Below are 13740 nucleotides of genomic sequence, written 5' to 3' on the forward strand. Positions count from 1 at the left end.
ACCAATATATTCTTGTCCCCAAGTTTCTGAAGTATAGAGCCTTAAGATAAACTTCTTTTCAAACCCTCATGCACTGTTGGTGGGAATGCAAACTGGTGGAGCCACTATGGAAAACAGTATGGAGGTTCCACAAAAAGTTAAAAATGGAACTACCCTACGATCCAGTAATCACACTACTGAGTATTTACCCCCAAAATACAAAAATACTAATTCAAAGGGATACATGCACCCCTTTGTTTACTGCAGCATTATTTACAATAGCCAAGATACGGAAACAGCCCAAATGTCCCCCAGTAGATGAATGGATAAAGAACATGTGGTATACACACACACACACACACACACTGAAATATTACTCAGCCATCAAAAAGAATGAACTCTGGCCACTTGCAACAACATGGAGGGAGCTAGAGAGTATTATGCTAAGCGAAAGGTCAGTCAGAGAAACACAAATACCATATGACTTCGCTCATGTGGAATTTAAGAAACAAAACAAATGAACAAAGGAGAAAAAAAAGAGAGAGACAAACCAAGAAACAGACTCTTAACTGTAGAGACCACACTGATGGTGACCAGCAGGGAGGTGGGCGGCTGGATGGGTGAAATAGGGGATGGGGATGAAGGAGGGCACTTGTTGTGATGAGCACCAGGTGTTGTATGGAAGTGTTGAATCACTATATTGTATACCTGAAACTAATATTACACTGCATGTTAACTATACTGAAATTAAAATAAAAATTTTTAAAAAGGTTAACTTCTTTTCTCCCTAGGTAAAATGAGAATTCTACTTCATTGTGGTCCAACGCAATGTTTAGCGTAGTGCTAGGCACATGGTAGGTTGCCGGGTCCTTGAGCCACTGAAGTTCAAGGGAGGTAGCCCTGGGGACATGCGGTAGAACTGCCCTGCTTCTTGGGACTTCTGGTTCAAGCCTTGGATCAAGGGTGCATCTTTGGACCATAATAATTACAAATCTCTCATAGGATTGCCTTCACTGAACCGAATTCCATTCAAAGCTCTTGGTGTTTTTTAAGGGTTGAGGAAATTAATTTTCTACTGCATTTGCTGTTAAAAAACGTTGTAGGAGGACATTGCCTATCACGTCGCTCAAGGTCCCCTTATATAAAGTCCCGCAGAGGTTTTTGTTTTCTTAGTGATTCTGTATCAGAAAAGCCCTGCTTCCCCTTCTTATCTGTCTTGTTTTGTGGGATAAGAGCACAATCACAGTACCTTTCTTTCCACTTTGGAGAACCAGGGGTTTGACTGGGTTTCCCCTCTTTGCTCTTGTTGTCAGAAAGTTCAGGTCCGTTCTAGGCTTACTCACTTCCGTAATTGTTGTGTGTGTTGACAGAGCTGTTTTTCTTGTCTAGATGTTCGTAATACCGTCTTAGATTTTTTTTTTAAGATTTTATTTTTTTATTTGACAGAGAGAGAGAGCACAAGCAGAGGGAGTAGCAGGCTCCCCCCTGAGCAGGGAGCCCAATGCGGGACTCGATTCCAGGACCCTGGGATCATGACCTGAGCCAAAGGCAGCCACTTAACCGACTGAGCCACCCAGGCACCCCCCTTCTTAGATTTTATTAGTTGCTATCTTAAGGCTTTTTTCTGAGAACGATATTATTATTATGGATTTTGGAAAAGAGAAAAAAAGAAAAATTACCTATACTCTAATGACCCAGCGATTGTAGCATCCAGAAAGATTTGAGTATATAGTATTTCCTTCTGTGTTTTTAGAAATTGCAGACTAGGGGCGCCTGGGTGGCTCAGTCAGTTAAGCATCCATCTCTTGGTTTCAGTTTGGGTTGTGATCTGGGGGTCAAGCCCCACATTGGGCTCCACACTCAGCGCAGAGTTTGCTTGTCCCTCTTCCTCTGCTCCTCTCCCCACTTGCACGCTCTCTCTCAAATAAATAAATAAATAATATCTTTTTAAAAAATTGCAGACTAGAAAAGTCTAGAAGTAACAATGGCTTAAACATGCGAGGGATTATTCTCTCCCATAAAAGAAACCCGGAGGTAGGCAGTCTAGGTCTGACATGGTGGCCGCATGAAATCATCAGGGACCCCAGGCTTCTGTCTTTCTACTCTGCCATCCTCTTAATGTGGCCCCTAGAGCAACCTTAAGGTCACTTCATGGCCCAAGATGGCTGCTGGGGTTGCAGTCACATCGTCTGCATTCCTGGGATACATGAAGGGAAAAGGGTGGAAGAAGAGTTAACCTCCTGCCTTTTAAGGAGGCTTCAGAGAAATCAGACCAGCACCTCCAGAATTGGTTAGAATTTAGTCACATGGACTCACCTACCTGCAAGGGCAGCTGGGATCTACAGTTTTTTCCAGTGAGGCAGGCTTATTTTACAGGTCTCTGTTACTAGGGAGAAGGAGAGACTTTTGGGAAGCAGTCAGCCGTCTGCCACATTTCTGGGTTGTTCTACATGCATTTCCAGTCAGCATTTTGTTGAAACCTCCTCAAATAGTTTGTGGAGAAAGTCAAGATAGATAAACATCCGTGTGAATAACAACAAAGCACATCACATCTTATGTACCACTCTGTCTTTCTATAATTTTTTCTGTGAATTTATTATTTATACATATACTGATTAGTGTGTTTTGAATATTCAGTCAGCACAGACTTATCCAGGGCCAGAGGGATCTTAACACAGGTTTCTCCAAGGGTCCCGTATTCGGATGGCCACAGGAACCACTCCAGCACCATGAATAATTAAGTGGGGGGCGGGGGGGTCCAGTGTTGGGGGCCACGATAGGGAGTGGTGGGGACTGTGGCAGCACGGAGATCGCAGGCCCTGTCTGGAGGGGGCAGCTGCCTTTCAGCTCCATATCTTGTTCTCAAGTGAGAACACAAGCTCAGTGTTGCCAAATCTTCTATTTTTTTTTTTCCAAGAGAAACCAGAAATTCAGATTTTTATCTGAAATCCCCTGGTGTTTATAACTTGGTGGCTAATGAACTTAATTTTTTAAAATGCTAGTCAACCACAATGCAATCCCATGGGCTGCTGATTTAGGATCTTTGGTCTGTTCCATCCTTGTTTTCCAGTTGGCAGCCGAGCCCGGGAAAGGTCAAGTGCCTTGTGATGTGGCTGGAGACTTTGCTCTTTGGTCCCCACCTCAACAAAGCCTGGTCCTCTGTGGCTAATTTGTCTCAGAATATGAAGAAATAATAAAAACTTGAGGTTGAGCAAGACTCCTCTGAAGGTTAATTGAGTCTCCCCTTCAAGTGGCTTTCATTTCCTTTTGAAGTCATTTTGATGTGATGGAATCAGAGAACCCTGGGCTCGGATCCCAGCTCCGCTCTCACCGCTGTGTGACTTTGGGCAAGCCGCTGGTGTCTCCTGTCTCTTCTGTCCCTTCGGTTTTCTTTCTTGCCTGCTTTTGTCTCTCTCTGTCTCTCTTTACTTTTCCTCCTTACAAATAGCACAGCGTGGTGGTGAAGAGGAGGGCTTCTGGAGCCAGATAGGAATCCTGGTTTCTCTACCTACTAGCTGGGTGGCCTTGGGCAAGTCATTCAAATTTCCTATGCCTCAGTTTCCTCGTCTGTGAAATGGGGATAAGACCAGTACCGGCTCCACAGGGTGCAGTAAGGATGGCAGAGGTAAAGTAGCACAGAGAGGGCTTGGTGCACATAGGTAGCGCTAGATAAATACCAGCTGTCCCCTCCACCCCCACCCCTTTCTGTTTTCTGCTTTGGAGGCCATGCATTTACAGCACAGTGGGCCCGGCTCTGGGTCCCCACTCACAGAGAGCACTTTTAGCTCCTGGCACCCCCAGCCCCCGGCCCCCAGCCCTGACCCAGACCCCTGGCAGGCGGTGTGACTTCCCACTCCGTGCCTTCAGCATTCTTCTGCTCCCGGTGCTGGGCTTCCAAGCCCATCCATGCTCACAGGCTTCTCTCTCTCAGCTCACATTTCATCTGTCACTGCTCGGTGTTTGGGAGACAAGGGATGCATCAACCCACTGCTGTCTTGACCTCAGGCCTTGCTAATAAGTGATCTCCTCAGTCGCCCAGATGATAACACTCAGACGTTGGTGAAGATAACTTTCTAAGATAAAGCGTGAAAGCCGTATGGGTTTGCTTTAGCCAGAGTTCTGAAGGCAGTAGATAACTTGTCCTGGAAACCAAAGAGCCTGTCAGTTTGTGGCTCCACAAAGACGTCCCCAAGCAGGTTTGTTCAGATGGCCAAGCGGCCAAGAGTGTGGCACTCATTAACGAAAGAAATGGTCTCTCTCCCCAAAGACTTGAAATGAAGAGCGACTTAGACCGCACTGTTAGTTTAATTAAATTGCTTCTTTCTCATCCAATGGAACGTGACCATCCAATCTTTTCAGCTTTTAGGTTAATTTGAATAGGAGATCTGACCCGAGTGGCCCAGCTGTACAACTCTTCAAGGACAGTCAATATTTGCAGTAGAGAGGAAGAAGGGACATAGGTATGTATGGCCCAGACTTTTGTTTGTTTGTTTCTCCTCTTCACTTCCCCTTATGTTAGGAAGTAATGAGAGGAAGTGGGGATGGCGGGAGGGACTTCATTTTTTAATTCCATAAAATTTCAATTCTTGACCAACAAGGAAACCTGTAAAACCACCTGCTGCGTTTCTCGGTTGTTTTTCCAACAAAGGGGATGGGAAAGAGCGTGTTACCAGCTTCGTGTCAGAGAGACTTTGGAACTCCTGCTGGACCTTGTTTGGGGCCTTGAAAAATCATATTAATGAACAGCAGCGTCCTGGGTGTTTGTCTGCTGCCGGTTTGACTGGCTTAGGTGGCAGGGCACCCGAGAGGTGGGGGACCAGAGCTGCAGGGGAAACCTGTGGAGCACTTTGGGAGCTGTGTACGTTTTTAGGCCACACGCCCCTTGGAGAACCTGACCAAATCTGCAGATCGTCAATCTCAGGGTCGTGAGGTCGAGCCCCGCGTCGGGCTCTGTGCTCAGCGAGGAGTCTGCTTGAGATTCTCTCTCTTCCTCTGCCCCTCCCCAGAGCACATGCTCTCATGCGCTCTCTCTCTCAAATAAATAAATCTTGAAATCTGCAGATCCTTGCCACAGAAAACCACATACACACAAACCTTTACATCTAATTGCAGGGGGTTCCTGGACCCTGGAATCCTGTAGGGAACCCACAGACCCCAAGTGAAGAATCCTGTTTGAAGGGTTTATAAATAGCCAGCCTTTCGGGGACGTGGCCCCAGGAGTGAGGTGACACTTCTCCAGAAGTTAGGTTTTAAGGCAACTTTCAGATCATAAAGGTTCAAAGGTTGATACAGTTGAAAGTGTATTTTGAGTCAAAATCATGTAGGATCCATATTTTAAAATTATTTTCTTGCCCCCATGGTGGAAGGCTAGTTGAGCCCTGATCTTTCATTGCCTTTCCTCACTGAATTGGGACCTCTGCCAGAGGTCATCGGCAGTGTGTTCAGTCCTGTATTTGCCAACGTCACCTTGACCTCAGGGAAGGGTTTCTCGGACCCCTTTAGCCTCACTGCAGATCTGTAGAGAGTTCATTCGGTCATGCCCCGCACACGTTTTCGGGAGGTTGTTTTGTCTTGCCCATTCTGGCTGCATTGTGGGCCACCAGAGTTCTCATGCTGACTGTTTTTAGCAGAGGCTACTTGACACCATTCCAGAGAAGCTGTTGCCATAGCTACCTTGGCTGTGAGTTACCATTTTCTCCTTTTCGTTAAGCTCGTGGTTTTCCTGATTTTTAAGGTAACACCTAATGTTCTGCTTTTCTCCTGAGCAGCAAGGAAAAAACTGGATTTTTGTTGCTGTTACTTTTGTTGTTGTTGATGTTTGGAAGGTGTGTGTGTGTGTGTTGTGTATAAGGTAAAGCCACCTCAAAACAAAATATCAGGAGAGCTCCGGGCAAAGCCAGACCTGCATACACGTTTTCTGCACTCCCAATTTTTAATTTTGGTCTGGATTTTGGACGAATGGCTATCGTCAGATACCTTCAGTGAGGAAAGAAATTGCCCGGTTCCATTTCTCACTGCCTGAAACCCAGGCTCAAGGATCGCTGCCCCGCTCCGGGGCCGAGTCTGAACTTGACTCCAGCACCGGGGCTGCCCCCTCCCCCCGCCAAACCAGGAGCAGATGGCCGAGTCAGACCTAGCTTGCTTTGTTTCCTCCTCCTCTGGCAGTGGGGGGCCCCGGGGGGTCGGTGAGCAGTACCGTCACACCTGTGGACAGTAGCGGTCCCTCCCACATTTCTGTCCCGGGCTGTAAACATGGTGCTTCACAAACACCTGGTGCAGAACCACTCAAGGCTGCCAGCCCACGGAAATCAGTGGGCCACCTCTAGGCCAGCTTGAGCCTCTGGCGGGACTTCTTTCTCCCGCTCCCCAAAGGATGCTATTCTCAACATTTTCTAATTTGCTTCTCTTAGAAGAGCTCATTCGATTTAAAACAAAACCTTACCCAGTTTATCAGTGCACAAGCCTGTTTGTGATTTGGGTTGTTGCCAGGCCACTGGTGGCCTGAAGACGCTGATGGCCATCGCCCTAGGTGGCCCTATGAACATACCCAGATTGTGACTTGTCATCGGCCTTGCCTCTTAGTGTGGTGGGCTCTGCCCCTCCTCAGTGTGCTTCTAACCCTAGCTGTGCGCTTCTGCTCCCCAGATCAAGATGAATGCCATGCTAGAGACCCCCGAGCTCCCGGCCGTGTTTGACGGGGTAAAGCTGGCTGCCGTGGCTGCCGTGTTGTACGTGATCGTCCGCTGTTTGAATCTGAAGAGCCCCACAGCGCCGCCTGACCTCTACTTCCAGGACTCGGGGCTCTCGCGCTTTCTGCTCAAGTCCTGTCCTCTTCTGACCAAAGAGTGAGTAGACCCCACACCCACCGTATGCCCACCCGCTGGTCTGTTTGGCCGGTGCAGTGTGCAGAGAATCTCCACACACTGTGTCCCTGTTGATGTCCTCCGAGTAAATCTGTCTTCCCTCAGGGCTCAGGCCAAGCCTGGGGCATGAAGCATTCCCTGCTCTCCTGGGTCTGAATTCCTTCCACCTTGCTGATTATGGCTCCTGCACTGTTTGTGCCTCTTCAAACGCCGTTCTGAACGGCAGATAACGTTCTGCCAGGCATGCCTTAAGATGGCAGCTGCTTCTAGAACTGTCTTACTAAACGGTGTCCGCTCAGCATGAGGACTAAACTCAGTGGAGTTTCTCATACTCAGTGGGCAGTAATAGGGGCGTTCCCCCTCTCCTGATATAACTTTTCATCCCCTCTAGGGGGTTGGTGACATTGGGTAAATGGTTCTCTTCTCAAGAGTGGACAAGTGGGCAGCAGATGCATCTGAGAGGTTGGGGTCTTGCTTTGTCTTGTGCGATTGTCTAGTTGATTTTTACGTGCTCTTCGCCAAGGCCAAAGAGCTGCCATCATGGGCTTTGGGTGTTTAGGGTATTGTGTGGAGTTTTCTTACTTTTAAGAGTGATATCAGGACCCAGAAGTTACTGTGAAGTCGAGAGTGACTCATAAGTCAGTCACGTTGCCTGATACTTGTGGGGAGTGCTGCGTACAGGATAAGTGTCAACCGGGCATTAGACCAGGTGTTCTTATTCAGCAGGGTATGCACTGAAAAAGCTCCTCATCTAATAGGGTGCACAGAATCTGTGTGCTTTCCACTTCGGCTGGCATTTTTCTTCATTACTTCATTTAGAGAATTCACTAGTCCTGACTGGCAAGGGACATTTGCACCTATTCTCATATTGAGTGGGACCCAGCTAGACCCAAGTTCCTGGGCTATCTCATTTTTAAAGAAAAAAGTGAAAGTATTGGGTCAATATGTAAGTTAATAACGTAGATGAGTGCAAAGTTCTACCCAGCATGGGTTCCTGAGTAGCTAGGGGAAGTCACGGAAAAGCCGCTAATGTCCGGGCTCAGGAAAAACATCATGGATAGTTGATCCCATACTAATTGTTCAAAGTAAAAAAAAAAAAAAAAAAGTTGATTATGGCAGGTTTTTACCTCTTTTCATGTTTTCCTTTTAAAAAACAACCCAGAAACATTAAATCCAACAGTTCTCTTTGCTCTTTTTCCTCCCTGGCACACTCTCTCCCTGAGCCTAAGATGCTGGTATGGCGCCACGTGACTCTCTTGAGATGGCCGCACCCACTCTCCTGGTGTGGAAGTGTGTCCCTGGCCACATATCTCCTTGAACCTCGTGGCGGTGTCCACCACTGCACCACCCCTGTCGTTAACCAGTCACCTGCTCCCTCCTGGTGAAACCCAAATTAGGGAAGGGTAGAGATCAGCCTTAGTTACTTAGCTATGGTTTGAGGGTAGGTGCAAAGGGACAAGTTGCCTAGAAACTGTTCCCTTCCAAGACCTATCCCTTTGAGAAGAGGACCAGCCTCCTCTGAGCATGTTGGAACATTACTTAAACAGCTAAATTCTAAACATCCAAGCTCTCTTACTTGAACATGACAAATGATCAAAGGACCAAAGGATTCACTTTTTCCCCTCCATCTTTTAACTAACCTCTTATTTTATTTATTTACTTATTTAAGTAGCCTCCACGCTGGAGCCCAACACGGGGCTCAAACTCACGACCCTGAGCTCAAGACCTGAGCTGAGATCAAGAGTTGGATGTTCAACCAACTGAGCCACCCAGATGCCCCAACTAACCTGTATTTTTTATTTAGGTTCTAATTGTAGGAATAACTATATCCTCCACTCATGTAGCTTCTCAGCAGAGTATTTTCACGTTACTCTCTTTTGTCCTTGTTCCTGCATTTTAAATTTGTTTCGTATCTCTCGTAGATATTATGCATTTAATCTTCTTAATGACTTTTGAGGTTGGACTGATTTTTCCTCTCATTTTGAGGAAACTTCCCAGGAGCAGAGAGGATGACTAAAACCATTGGTCCCCCTCTTATCCATGGGGAGGTGGACTGACTTCTCAGGGTACAGAGAAGTGAGCAGAGAGCAGTAAGGGGTCAGCCCGAGATGAGAGTCTTTAGCAGGACTGGCCCCAGAGTGGCCTTCTAATTCCCACGTGACCCTCTTTCTATTTTAATCACTCTGTCGGAAGCCACTGTCCTTGATGTTCTTTCTCTGTGTCACATTTCCGAAACAGCCTCCCATATATCTGAAGCTGAGGGCAGGAAACATGTCTGTTATGGGTAAAAGTGCTTCTCCTGAGACTTTGAAGATTTTTTTTCCTAGAGGAAGCCTGTCTGCAGCCTTCACAAACAATTTTCTGGCCTAGAAAGTTCAGTTAACTGATTTACTGCAAGCTAATGGTGTTACTCAATAACCCTGACTGAAGGCAGCCGGTTATTATGACTTATGTGTGGAATCAGAGCATATCCCCCTGCTGTTCTGGTATAGAAAAAAAAGCCGATGAAAGGTGAAGATTAAAAACATGTTATGAGAATAAAGTTTTTTCTTCCTCCCTTTCTGCATTAAAGTTAGTTTTTGAATCTGTTTTATGATAATCTATCTATCCAAAGATACATTAGAAATGCATCTTTTAATGTCTGGAGGAAAACTTTGCTTACAATGGGATGATGTTTCTCTTGCTCACTTAGCAACAGATCAGTATTTACCTAGTGATTCACTTTTTTTGTTCTCAAGAAATGTTTGCTTTCAGTGGAACAGGTGGACTAAAGCTTGGTTCAGAAATTATGAGAAGATCTAGATGATGCTACAAATCTCCACTTTTTTCTGAATTAAAAATTTAATGTGTATTCATTTTCTAAAACTGAAAAATAAAGCACATGAAAATCATCTATAATTCTCCTACTCAGAGATATATCCCATTATTACTTAGGTGATCATCCCTTTGGGTCTTTTTCTTCTGCAGACTCCCCCTCACCCGCCCAAATCAGGGGTCTATATAGTGTTGGGTGGCGGGCTTTGTGCCATGGACATTTGCCCACAATGCTGTGTATGTTCTAACATTTGATTTTTAACAGCTGCAGAATTCTGTCAACCATTCAAATTTCCTAATGGCTGTTGGCAGCAGTGGTGTAGAGAAAAAGCCTTGAATTGAAATTTGGACTAGAATGGAAACCTAGGTCTTCTACTTCTAAACTAGCCACAGAAACCTGGACCAAATGACCGCCCTCCTGGCCCTTGGTTTCCTCCTGTGTAAACTGAAACAGGCAGCGCTCCTGTGATGCCCTTTAGCACGAGTAACCCGAGTCTAGTACCACTGTTGTCATCAAGCATCAGATAAGTCCACTTAGATGAAGGATCCTGGGGCTGGGGGTTGTGGCTACAGAATAAGGACAAGAACCCAAAGAGAAGGTTTTCTTGTGTATCTGCCCTCTTCTGTTTCCATCCCCCGTGTTCTAGGAAGGGCTGTCACTAGCCCCCTTGGACTTTTGTTTTTTTAAGGACTTCTTTTCCCCCCAGTCTTTTTTGTGCATACATGTTTATTATTTAACAAAATTGATTGATACTTATACAAACTGGTGGGCAACTTGAAAATTTCAGTTAGAAACATATCGTGTAAAAAATTCCGCTGATAAATTTAATGCCATTTCATTGTGTAAGGCATCATAACATATTTAACCAGTTTCCTATTTTATTGGGTATTTTTTTTCCATTTTTACATCTTTATAATTATAACCATTGCTGTGGTGGATGCATATATAGATCTGATTGCTTCCTAGAGTAAATTCTTGTTAATATGTTTGCTATAGAAAAAGATGTGCTCAGTTTAAGGAATTTTACATATATTGCCAAACTGTTTTCCAGAGGGATTGTTACAGGTTATAATCTCAGCAGCGTAGTTGGTTTCTCTTTTCTTCATATTTTAGCCTCTGTTTTCTCATCTGCAAAACGGGAATAATGATAGTAATACAATTCTTTCCCACTTCCTAGGCTTGTTGGGAAAACAGATTGCAATAGTATGTGAAAATGTTTTATATAAAGAATTAGAAGCTTGAAGTTCCAAGGTCCTGGTGGGAGTTTTTTCCAGTAACCTGCCATTCTGTGTCTTCCTGTGGCTTCTTTCAGCCCCTCCTGGGGTTGCCCCCTCCACCATTGACTTATTCTGTGCTAGACATCAAGCCAATCACTTTACATTCAGTACAAATAAGAGAGAGAGTCTGAAAAGGTGATATTGTGACCCACTTAACAAGTCAGCTTATGCAATCGCATCTCTTACTGTCTACTTTATCCTTAAAGCTCCACATGCCTTATTAGTTGGAAATAACATCTCCCCTCCCAGATTTTCCAGCCTGTTCTGTGTAAGGCCCGGAAAAACCCAAGGGGTTATGTAATCTAAAGGAGGGGGATGGGTCTTTCCCTCTCTTTCTAAATACAAAGGGTATTTTGAGCTATCATTGACATAAAGTACAATGCACAAACCTTAAGTATCAGTTGAGGACATTTTGCATATGTATTCACTTGTGTAACTACCACTCCCTTGGGCTTTTACAGGAGTGTCCTGAGTCACCTCCTTGCCTTTGCCCCACCCATGTGTCACAATACCACTTGAATCAACTTCCTTAAGCAGGCCAGCACCTAACATGCCGCAGGGTGACCCCAGCCTACCTGTGGCATTCTCCCATTGCCCACTCAGTGTCTGCCTCCTGAGCTCCGGCCCTGGGCTAGTCCCAGATCCCCTCCTTTCTCTCTCTACCAAAGTGCCCCTTCTCCTGTAAGAAAACCTTAGCATAGATATTCTGAGAAACTTTCCCTGATTTCTCCCTCTCCTCTTCAGTCAGAATGAGCCCCTCTTCCTTCTTCCTACCTGTGTGTTTCCCCAGCGTGTACCTTCTGTGTCCATGTAGCACATCCTTCCTTGTTTTGGGGGAATTCGTATCTCTCTTTTCTTCGTCAGTAAAGTAGGTATATCCCAAATGCAGAGCCACACTCTTGTTGAGACAGAACAGGATCCCTAGCGCTCCCAGATCTTAAGTATAATGCCATTCTGTCTCTTGTTTTCCATCGACAGGCGTAGGGGTGGGATGTTCCCCTTTTGGTGAGTGTCTTGGGTGGCTGGGCAGGAGAAACCACATGGCTGTCTCCTGATCATGCAGCCAGCACTGCCCAGGGGTGCAGGCGCTCCAGGAAATCAGGTGTGCCTTTAGGTCTGATGGAATTTTATTTTGGGGGAGGTCACTCACCCTGTTTCTGAAAGAAGATGGATTGTTGTCTCAGTCTTAAATTAAAGCAGGGCAACCCCAGATAGGCATAAAGGCAGTTTGCAGCCTCCACCCTTCCCTTGGGCCTCCTCGAAGTTTCCATCATCAGGCCCTGGTTAGGAAGTGAAGATAGGAAGCAGGTGCCCCATCTCTGGAAGCCTGCTGTTGAAATTTATAGATTCCCTATGGGAATCCAGGCTTCTGGTTTTTCACTCATGAGCAAGCCTGTCGGTGTGGGTCGTGGTCTAGCTAAAGATGAAGGCATTCAGGAGGAGCGTGGTAGAGTGCTTAGCTAATAGACCAGCCAAGAAACAGATAGTTGAGATGCTTTCACTGGGCACAAGAGACATCCAGGAGCCCCTGCAGGGTCTGGACAAGGGAAGCAGTGTGATCAAAACCACAGCCACATGTTTGTGGGCCCTTTCTTTCCTGGAGACTAAAACGTACTAGCTTTCTGCTGCAACCAGCTGCCCCCTGTACTCAGAAGAGCTGGGTGTTATTGTTCTCTGTGCGGGGGAAAGTACCTGAGATGTGGGGTTGAGGGCCCTACCCATTCCAAACCGAGCTGAAAGTTGAACATCGTAGCTGCCTCTGCATGCATGGCGCCCTCCCTGCGCATTTCCTCTTTGAGGCTGCTTCAGGTACTCGGAAGAGAATGGCAGAAACATCATGACCTCTTTCATAGACAGTTCATGGGTTTGTGTTCTGGGCTTTTCCCAGTTTCTTCTCACTCACTCACCGGAGTGCAAACTCCAAACAAGAATCCTCTTGAACTGTTCTGTTCATTATAATTAGTCCCCATGTTTGGTTTCCTGCCACGAGTCTTGGTTAACCAACATCTGAGGATCTACTCCTCGGATTCCATTGTTGGAGGTGTTAAAGAAGGATGTGTGGGGTTTTTTGGGTTTTTTGTTTGTTTGTTTGTTTGTTTGTTTTAGAGAGGGTGGAGAGGGGTAGAGGGAGAGAGAGAATCCTAAGCAGGCTCTACGGCCAGTGTGGAGCCCAACACAGGGCTCGATTTCATGACCCTGAGATCATGAGCTGAGCCAAAATCAAGAGTCAGAGGCTTAACCAACTTAGCCACCCAGGTGCCCCAACAAGGATCATTTTTAAAAAATTTTCACTGTAGAAACTTTCCAGAGGCACTTTTTTTTTTACTTGGTTTCTGCACAGCTATGCTTCCTAATTATTTGAGACAGCAGAGCAGATCAGCTTTTGATTTTTCTCTCAGACAGTATCAATTCCATCCCTATTGCTTCATACGTCTTCTACTTCCTAACAGTAAATATTCATTTTTCTTTTATCTACCCCCAATAAAAGCCTGATTCTATATATAAAGACACTGTATTTGTCACAGATGTGCAAGATACACGATTTTAATATATCAAGGTCGTATTAAATAATTAGAGGGGAGCCTGGGTGACTTAGTCGGTTAAGAGTCCAACTCTTGATTTCAGTTCAGGAATGATCTTAGGGTCATGAGATAAAGCCTCACGTGGGGTTCTGTACTCAGCTGGGAGTCTGCTTGAGATTCTCTCATTCCAACCCTCCCCCTGCTCGTGCACATTCTCTCTCTCTAAAATAGATAGATAGATAGATAGATAGATAGATAGATAGATAGATAGATAGATAGATAGA

At 45.6% G+C, this 13740-nt stretch overlaps 1 protein-coding gene across 1 annotated transcript in view; it reads left to right on the plus strand.

Moving 5' to 3' along the window:
• The window catches only part of ABHD2 (abhydrolase domain containing 2, acylglycerol lipase), a 93718-nt gene that overhangs the window by 19689 nt on the left and 60289 nt on the right, over positions 1–13740 (plus strand). The window contains exons 2-3 of the mRNA XM_035024111.1: positions 4339–4439; positions 6625–6824. Of these exons, the coding sequence (XP_034880002.1) occupies positions 6631–6824 (194 nt within the window). The 5' untranslated portion in view covers positions 4339–4439; positions 6625–6630. The remainder of the gene's footprint in view (positions 1–4338; positions 4440–6624; positions 6825–13740) is intronic.

Source organism: Mirounga leonina, unplaced genomic scaffold, assembly GCF_011800145.1.
Source record: "Mirounga leonina isolate KUSES-001 unplaced genomic scaffold, KU_Mleo_1.0 Mir_178, whole genome shotgun sequence".
In the NCBI taxonomy this organism is placed as follows: Eukaryota; Metazoa; Chordata; class Mammalia; order Carnivora; family Phocidae; genus Mirounga; species Mirounga leonina.